We start from the raw sequence: 10,160 nt of genomic DNA, 5'->3' as shown, positions 1-10,160 counted from the left end.
CACCTCTGCCTCTTAAAGCCGAGCTGAACCTAGGCCTCATAGGCCGTGCTCAACCTCGGTCTAAATCGGGCCGTTCTTCCACCTCGGCCTCCATCAGGCCGCGCTCCACCTCTGCCTTCGTAAAACCGTGCTGAACCTAGGACTCCATTAGGCCGTGCTTCACCTCGGCCTCCATCAGGCCGCGCTATCACCTCGGCTTCCATCAGGTCGGGCTGCCACCTCGGCCTCCATCAGGCCGTGCTACAACCTCGGCCAGGGGTAAAAATGACAAAACAAATAGGCAGACGAAGGAGAATCACTGTTTTGGGTAGTTTTGTAAACCCAAACCTAATTTTGAGTATTTTTGTTCACCAAAACTTTTTGTGGGTAATTTTGTAAAGGAAAACCCAAAAGTGGGTAATCATGTAATTCTCCAAAAAAAAAACACATTACCATAATGTTTCACGAAAGGTTTGACGACTTTGCCATCCCATCAAAATCGCGACAAACAAACGGGTCCATTGTGAGTTTGTGACTCGACTAGCCTTATCGGTTTATATGTATATTTTTCGCTCCACTTGCTCTCTCCACGGCATGGATTGCCTGCGTCTCCCTGCGTTGTCTCTTGGCCTGCGGCCCTTCCGTTTAACCCTCACTGACGGACCAAGTAGAACTTCTCTCAATCACACAAGAATCACTTACTCTCTTCCTCTTTTGTTGCACTCGAGCTTCTTCTCCTTTAGAAATCTTTCAACTGCATCTCAGTTTTCTACTCTTAGTGAGTATAACTTCCACTTTTCGTCCGCAATTTTTTCCAGTTATTGATGTATTCAGATTTTCCCTTTCCTCTTTGGACTAGCATTGCGTTGTACTTCTAAAGAGCTTGGTGTGGTTGCTGAGTTTAGAAAGAATTTGAATGAGTTTATATTATCCTGTTCTATTTTCTGCACTCTTTATCGCTGCAAATAATTGTTACTTGAGGCTTCCACTTCGATTATTTTTATAATATTTCATTAATTGGTCCGCATTTGGGTTTGAGAACCTTTAGAATCATTTACTGAACCCACTTGTTCAATTTTCTCTTGAGAAAACCCTTTTAAGGAGGGATTTTATGACATGTTATTTCTGATGTATTTACCGATTTTCTTGTCAAATACAAATTGCAATTCCTGAAACCATGTATGAGTATTTTATTTCTGAAAGAGCTTCATGGGTTCGCCTAGTTTATCTAGAACTTTGATGGGTCTATTTGATCCTAATTTGTTTTGTACTCTGAACTATTTATCACTGTAAAGTATTCTTTCTTCAGACTTCCACCTCTTTCTGTTTTTATCTAATTTTGTCGATTGGCCCACATTTAGGTAGAAATTGAGAACCTTTACCTAATTTATTGACCCCTTTTCAATCTTCTCTAGAAAACCCCTTTTAAGAAGAGATTTGATGAATTTCTGTTTCTAATGTATATACCTATTTTCTTATTCAGTACAATTTGCAACTCCTGAAAGCCAGTCGAGTGCTCAAGTCAGTCCTGAAACAGCTGAATGGGCAATACAAGGTATGCCAAGTGTCTGAATTTTGGAGGCAGTTGTTGGAGACACTTTTTTTTGGTTATGTTTGATAGCGAAGCAGACTACTTCTACATCATTATCATAATTAATATGGTAGAATGTAAAGATTCGTGTTTTTGGTAAAAATCAGATCAGTAGAGGTGGCATAGTACTAAATAATTTCTCCTATTAGATGGACTAAATCCAGATGTCTGCATTCACTCTGTTTTCAATATGAATATGAAAGAAGATCATGATTAGGAGAAATGGACATGTCTGATAGACTGATACAACTGTATGAAGATATAATATATTTCTATGGTAACAACTTTCAGAGGGACATTGGGAATGCTTAGAGATTAGAGTTGCTTTGCAAAAGATTCATTGAAACGCCTTTTGGTGGATGGTCTCATTTTCCTTTTGGGGAGGTGATGTAGATAGGGCTGTCAAAAGGAGGACTCCAACTCACCGAACCATGATTTAGCTCTGTCCCAAGTCTGGACCTGGTTTCGTCCCGTCGACCCAGCTATTGTTGGCCCCAATTTTGCACCTATGCTGGTCCACTCCTACAGCCATTGAACCAGCATAGCAGCCCCTTGAATAGTGCATATTTTATTTCCCTAAGTGGTCTTCTAGAAGAGCCCAAGCTGCCGTCAATCCAACCTGTCCAGAAATTTCCATAACAGGTTTTACTGTTCACGTGAAGCAAGTTTTGGTCTTCAAAAGGATCTTCTATAATCTATACAACTGTCCCTTATTTAGTTGCAAGAGAAGATCTCCATCAGCCATTGATTTGGTGCAGCTAGCATAATATTTAGTTTCTATTTTTGTGTCCAAGTTAGTTTTATTTTTGGTTAAGCAATTAGTTTCCTATTTGTAATTAGATTAGTTTTCTTTTGATGTTTAATTGTTGGTTTCTAATTTTGTCAAGCTTGATTAGCAAGTTAGACACATATTAGAAAGTCTTATTTCAGTCCATTAGTTTCCTTTTTTGTTATTTCTTTGTGTTCAAGCAATGTAAGGCTATTTAAAGCCCATTAATTATAATGAGGACAAATTTGAATTAAACAAAAAACGATGGCTTATGCTATTGTGTTGTGGGATGTGGTTGGGTGAGATGCCTTAGGTGAGATGCCTAAACTTGAGGGGTGAGATGCCCAAAACCTAACCTTCTTCCCCCTTCTCAACCCTCCATCGAATTCTCTTTTTGTTTTCTTATTTTCCTTTTATTTGTTTGTTGTAAGAGAGTGTTTCAGAACTAGAACCAAGCCTATTGGAGGACATCTTCTCTACTCATCCAGAATTTCAGATCCTGCTTGGGATTAGGATCACTTGTGATTCTAATTCTACATTATTTGGTATCAGAGCTAACATAACTGAGGATGGAGCCACGTGATGTTCGTGAGCAGCTTTCTTCATACATTTTTCTTGAATGGATAGATGAATTGGATTTGTATTTTGACAACTACAACTTGACAGAGACGCAAACATATCCTAACTGAGGATGGAGCCACATGATTTTCTTGAGCAACTTTCTTCATACATTTTCCTTGAATGGATAGATGAATTGGATATGTACTTTGACAACTACAACTTGACAGAGATGCAACGACTTCGATATGTTTGCTCCCAAATGAGTGATTGTGTTTGAATACGATGGAGAGTCCGTGAAAGGCAACTTTAAGCTCAAGCACGTGAGCCTAGAATGTGAGAAGAGATGCAATACAAGTTAGCGGGCATGTACCTATCAAAACATGAACGGAGAATGTACTTTCCTCCACCAGATTTCCAAAATCCACCCGCAAGTCACAAGATTGCTATTGTCGAGATAGTAGTCATTGATGTTTCTATTAGAGAGATTAATGTGGAAGAAATTGAAAGCAACATAGTACCTATGGTGGACTCTGAGATCGAGCTTGAAGAGATTAGTGCTCCAACATCTGTGATGACTGTGAATAGCCAAGAGGAAGATCCTAATGAGCTTGAGATTGAAATTGTGGAGGTCAAGAATACAGTGGTTGAAGACTTCGACACTGCACTCGTGGAGTTCGTCATTCCCTTGAAGTACCTTGACAAACATCAGCCGTGCTTATATGACTACATTTGTATCCTTAAGGAGCTACCTGAATTTTTCTATGGTTTGATGATGAATGTGCACCACATGGGAATCCTCCTTACCCTCTACAAAATTCGAGGACGAATTTTTTCTAAGAGAGAGAAGTTGATGTAGATAGGGCTGTCAAAAGGAGGACTCCAATGACCAAACCATGATTCAGCTCTGTGCCAAGTCTGGACCTGGTTTCGTCCCGTCAATCCAGCTTTTGTTGGCCCCAATTTTGCACCTATATTGGTCCACTCCTACAGCCATTGAACCAGCATAGCAGCCCCTTGAATAGTGTATATTTTACTTCCCTAAGTGGTCTTCTAGAAGAGCCCAAGCAGCCATCAATCCAACCTGTCCAACAATTTCCATAATAGGTGTTATTGTTTATGTGAATAGTAACGTATGAACAGTATTTTCCGAGCAAGTTTTGGTCTTCAAAAGGATCTTCTAGAATCTATACAACTGTCCCTTATTAAGTTGCAAGAGAAGATCTCCATCAGCCATTGATTTGGTGCAGCTAGCATAATATTTAGTTTCTATTTTTGGGTCCAAGTTAGTTTCCTTTTTTGTTAAGCGATTAGTTTCTTATTTGTAATTATATTTGTTTCCTTTTATGTTTAATTGTTGGTTTCTAATTTTGTCAAGCTTGATTATCAAGTTAGACACAAATTAGAAAGTCTTATTTCAGTCCATTAGTTTCCTTTTTTGTTATTTCTTTGTGTCCGAGCAATTTAAGGCTATTTAAAGCCCATTAATTATAATGAGAGGACAGATTTGAGTTAAACAAAAAAAGATGGCTTATGTTATTGTGTTGTGGGATGCGGTTGGGTGAGATGCCTAAACTTGAGGGGTGAGATGCCCAAAACCTAACCTTCTTCTTCCCCCTTCTCAACCCTCCATCGAATTCTCTTTTTGTTTTCTTATTTTCCTTTTATTTGTTTGTTGTGAGAGAGTGTTTGAGTGCTAGAACCAAGCCTATTGGAGGACATCTTTTCTATTCAGCCAGAATTTCAGATCCTGCCTGGGAGTATGATCACTTGTGATTCTAGTTCTACATTAGGAGAGACGCAGGGAGTGTCAAGATAGATCTAATAACTTAGTTAACTCTCCCGACAAACAACAAAAACAACAACAACAACAACAACAACAACAATAACTCAGCCTTATCCTAACTAAATGGGATCGGCTTCATGTATCCTTTCCCTCCAATCAGCTATATTCAACTCAGCCTTAGTTGCCACGATAGAGGAAAAAGAAAAGAAAATTTAATCTTTAATTCCCAATGGTTTATTTGCAATTTCGTATTTCTCTGTTTGTAGATTTTGCTATAATAAATGACCTTTAGAATATTAATGGCCTCAAAAGCAAGGATCAACATCTTGATCTTGAGGCCAGTTTCGACTAAACCCGAAATTTATAGATAGGTCGAAACTTGCAAAACCAGGGTCGAAACATGGTACTCTTTTAAGGCCAACTTGAAACCTTGGTTTCGAGGCCTAGAAAGTGTTTTATGGCCCATATTTTTTGTGTGCTGCCAATTTTTGACCTTTTAAATCCAATCCATGAATTATTTTCATGAAAAGAACACCCAAAATGGTACTTTTGGTGTTAACCCAAGTTTTGCTAGTGTATGCTAAATGATGCTGTACACTAGCCTTGAAAATTTGTTATAAACACTAAGTATACATATAACTTAGACACTTGAAATGTAAATAAGCTATTAAAACAATCAAAACATACATTAGAATTGAAAAACAGACATACGCGAGTGATGACATAACACTCACCAATCACCACTCAATTGTATGTGGAGATTCTCAGTGGATCAAATCCACGAGGTGCATACTATTGAGATGTCGTAGCTGCTCCTAGGAATGCAACACATAGGTATCCTATAACATGTTTTGGGACCGATTGTTTTGATAGTTCATTATTGCCCAAATATAAGCCCCATCATCAACATGTTGAAGATATCCCACCCTAGGGAATGGCTTACTGAGACTGTAAGAAGGTGGAGCTGGCATATATAGTTGGGCCGGTTACTTGAAGATGCTGTCGGCACCTGAATCACCCCCATATCCAAATGAAGCAGATGATCCACCATGGCCACCACCATGTCCAAATGAACTGGTTCTCTCGAAGGATGGTCCACCTTCATATCCACCATACGGTCCATACCCATCGTGTGATACTGATCTGACTTTCTCGAAGCCACTCTCACAATGATGTGCTGGACTGAGGCTCTCATCTATGAAGTTTGGTGCATGCCATTTCCCAGATATTTTACTCTCTGCTAGACTCATTGCTTCAATTGTGCTAGGCAAGTTTGATATATCCATGCCCATCCCTGATGTAGATGGGTTGAGTCACCCAAAGAACCAGCCCATTCTGGGCCAGCCTTGGGGCAACTTTGCAGCCAAGATCCATCCCTCAAGGGCCATCGAACCTGTCCCTTTCAGCATTTAGAAGTTCCCTGTTAGCACCATCGAACCAGCTGTCCAGCATCTTAATTTACAGATTTAGTTTCCATTCTTGGAACTTGAGTACAGCAGGAAACCTCCTCCATTGATGGCATCTTTTCTCAGCAAGTTTTGTCCTCAAAAGAATCTCCTAGAAGATCTTTACAACTCTCCCATATTCAGCTCCAAGAGAAGGCTTTAACAGCTCCATCGAATTGGCCAGGTAGCCTAGGATTAGTTTCTATTTTATTCAATTTAGTTTCCTTTTGGTTAGTCAAGTTAGCTTCCTTTTTAATTTAAGTTGTTAGTTACTAAGTTACTCCTACTTGGTTAGCAAGTTTGAGTTCAAGTTAGGAAGTTTATTTACAACTTTTAGTTTCCTATTTTAGATTTCAACTTTGTAAGCTTATAAAAGGAGGCACCATCCATTGTAATAGTTAGACTTTGATTAACGAAATTATTGAGTGAAAACTCTTGGCTTAACATCTACCATTGAGAGGTGAGATGCCTAACCCATTGAGGGGTGTGATATCCAAAACCTGAGGGGTGAGATACCCATTCCATCATTATTTTCCTCCCTTCTCAACCCTCCATCTATTCTTCAATTTTCTTTATTTTTCCTTTTATTTGTTTGTTGTGAGTGATTGATTGAGTGCTGAAGCCCAGAATATCAACCATCAGTGCGGCCTTAAGATTAGCCCAGGAGGAGGATCGAATTTCATTGTCAGGCTCTTACAAGCCTGATCGACCTGATCTGGAACTTCCCAACCACAGGCCAGAATCAAAAGCCCTTTTAGGGGTTTGATCCTTGTTCTAGGAGGACCACGGGAGGCCCCCTGTGGAAGCTGCAGCTTTTCTCCTTCAACCAGTTTGAGACCAACACCTGGGCAGACCTGCTGTTAGCTGTCTTCCTTCTCAGTTGGTCCACTTCCAGCCATCCTTTGGGGGTTGCTAAGGGTCAATTCCAGCAACAATCAATCCTGATTTGGAGTTCATCTGGACGTGGTTTTGCGACATGCCAATTTCTCTTGATTTCAGCCCTATTTTAGATTCCATGGGTTTTGTTTGGATCCTTGGTCTGCAAATCAGATCTGGTCTTCGGGTTGGAGTTAGAAAACAACTGGGGTTGTTCACCTTAGTGATCCAACCTTACATTAATCCCACTGGCTCCTCAAGTCTGAACATTCGGTATGGACCTCGAGTGTAGCTCTCGAAGTACGTACACCGTGATTTTCATTATGCGTGGCATGATCAAACTGAGTCTCCCCTATGAATCTAACAAGCTTTGGTGTTGGCTCCAGATCCTGATGCATCTGGTCCTGCTCGTGTAAGGCTGCTAATCTATCACCATCATCATATCCATCACCATTGTCTTCATCATCATCCTCACCACCATTATGGTCCTGAGTTGAGGGAGGTGTCTGAGTGGCTAACTAAGAACGCGATCACCACTCTTCTTTATCATCTCCACTACTAGGGTGGGGCTCAACTGGTCAAGGGCTATGTGAGTGAACTTTGCATACTCCTTGATGTCAGCACCCATCTGTGAAGCAATCTCTAGTTGGGACGACCCACAACCTCATCTAACACTGACTCACCTTGATCCCTGATCCACTCGTAAAAGGGATCCTCCTTATCTTCTTCACCTGGAAGATTTTGGCCAACTCGATTGAGGTATTATCATTCTCCATACCAAGGCGTATGTGCTCCTCTCTCAATGTCATATTATAATGCACATACACCAAGTCCTCAAGCCACTTAGCACCTAATTGGTTATGCCACTTGTAGTGTATGAGGTTGAATGTACTCCAATTGCGCTCGCACCCAATGGCGGAACATGTCTGGGAAAACACTTACCTTCGTTAGGTTGGGTGAGTCTCTTTCATATTGCACCCACCATTCAGCTGCATAAGAGCATTATACAGTATTGTTAGGTGATGGTAAATGATGATGCATATCTAAATATAAACAAAAAGACTAAGGTGATTGGACCAACCAGCAGTAGTGCTCTCTTGAATCACAATCATAGTTGTCACGGAGCCAAGGCGAACCAAGGCGGTAGAGGGTTGTCTAAGCGCTTAGGCGAGAAGGCGCCCGCCTTAAGGCGAACTAGTCGAACAAGTGTTATTTTTTATTTTTCCTATTTTCTAACATTATTTAGTAAGTTATATATACCTTGTATCATAAAAAATCAAGATTAAGCTACATCAAGTCATTAAAAATCAACATTTAGCCACATCAAATCATAAAAAATTAACATTAAGTCATATTAAGTTATAAAAAATCAACGTTTAGAGAAATGCTCTTATTCTATAATAAGTTTGACTGGTCAAATGATTTTATTTTTACATGAGACTTTTTGTATTAGTTATAATATAAAACCAGCTTTCTAACAAGTCTAAGATTACTTAAATCTGAGTTGCAATGACAAAGTTATGCTTCAGTCAAACTTATTTTTAAGTGCACGAATACTGTTAAAATCACCTGAATGAAAATAATTTTATGAATATCAAAACAAAATATTTTTTTACCGGACTTTTGGTTTTTAGCAATGTTTTAACATGATAGAATTTATAAAATTTTCATAATTGAGAAAAACCCTAGTATTTAAAAGTTGAAAATCGTCCCTATAACCAAAATCCAGTTTTTGTTCTTGGACTGGGGGGTTGAATTTTTATCCTTTTGGAATTTGATTTTTAAACTATTTTTATTGGATTCAAATAGGGGGTATTTGCTTATTTATGAATAATATCTTAAGTAAATGAAATAACAAATATTAAAAACATTTACTTGAATGATATTTGGCATAAATAAGTGCCGAAACACAAGGTGACATGCATTACAACAAGGCGGCTGTCGCCTAGGCCCCAGGCAAACGGCCTGGACGCCTAGGTGACGCCTTGACAACTATGATCACAATTGCCGTTGTATGACTCAAACTCCCACACCGATTGATGGAGGGTCAGTTAGAGAAGAAGGGGAACCTAGGGAAGAAACTAGAGTTGGGGGGGGGGAGGGGAGGGAAGAATCTCACACTCTCACAGGAACAAAACCAACTTGATTTCTCTATTCATTCACTGTGTCTATTGTTGGATTACATGTAGGTTACTTAAAGAACAAAAACTTAGACTCCTACTTAGGCTGTAAAAGGAAACAAGCTATAAAAGGAAACAACTTCAAAAGGAAATAAATCCTAAACTGAATCTACTCCTACGTACCCAACTCAAAATAAGTTAAGAAAATAAAAGATATAAGATGAAATAAACTAGTTAAGTACTTCTAACCCTTGTTGGACCAAAACCCAGGGTTAGACCAATTCTTCTTGGCTTTTAGCTTCCAAAGCTGGTCATGCTGGTCTCACCATTCAAGTGCACTTGCATTAACTCCCCTGATGCTGAGAAAAACTCGTCCAAAAGTTTTGTAAAAGGAGAGAATAAGCAACACTCGATCGAGATCCACAAAAATCGACTTTGATAGGGTGACTATCCAACGCATCTAATGATCAGCTGTCACAATCTCTTGATGGTCGTTAGCAAACAATGTCTTTCTAACTGGAATCTGATCGTGGGGTTTCACAACTGATAGCGGACTGCCAATCAATTCTTTAAATGCAACCTTCATCGGACCGTTCAATTTAGCTTCATCATCACTTTCATTGTCCACTTGTTTTTCCACTTTTAATCCATCTTCTGAAGATTCTACCATGCTTGACAACATATCATGGAAGTGGTTATTAGTATCAGAAAGATCATGAGTACTTGTATGGAGATTGCAAAGTTTTGCCCATACTTGAGAGGAGAAGATCGTACCGATCAAACTTTATGATGCATATAAAGGGTGGCAGTATTGTAATAAATAGAAGTTTATAACTTGATGGCAGAATTGTAATTTTGGAAAGTTAAATTAATAAATTATAAACTCCCAAGAGTATGTCACGTATAGGGAAGGGGTGAATTTGGAAATGAATAAAAGAGGGGGTAAATTAGAATAAGAGAAAGAGGGAGGGGTACATAGGGAAAACAAAGTAAGACAAATGGGAAATAAAGATTCTTTTTTTTTTTTTTTTTTTTT

At 39.2% G+C, this 10,160-nt stretch overlaps 1 protein-coding gene across 1 annotated transcript in view; it reads left to right on the top strand.

Annotated features, from left to right (window-relative positions):
* Nucleotides 1-545: 545 nt before the first annotated feature.
* Nucleotides 546-10,160, top strand: part of LOC122090998 (peptide chain release factor PrfB1, chloroplastic) — a 121,236-nt gene continuing 111,621 nt past the window's right edge. The window contains exons 1-2 of the mRNA XM_042660794.1: nucleotides 546-757; nucleotides 1,463-1,534. Of these exons, the coding sequence (XP_042516728.1) occupies nucleotides 574-757; nucleotides 1,463-1,534 (256 nt within the window). The 5' untranslated portion in view covers nucleotides 546-573. The remainder of the gene's footprint in view (nucleotides 758-1,462; nucleotides 1,535-10,160) is intronic.

The sequence above is a fragment of the Macadamia integrifolia genome, chromosome 2 (genome assembly GCF_013358625.1).
Source record: "Macadamia integrifolia cultivar HAES 741 chromosome 2, SCU_Mint_v3, whole genome shotgun sequence".
Classification (NCBI taxonomy): Eukaryota; Viridiplantae; Streptophyta; class Magnoliopsida; order Proteales; family Proteaceae; genus Macadamia; species Macadamia integrifolia.
This window is presented reverse-complemented; position numbering and strand designations above follow the sequence as displayed.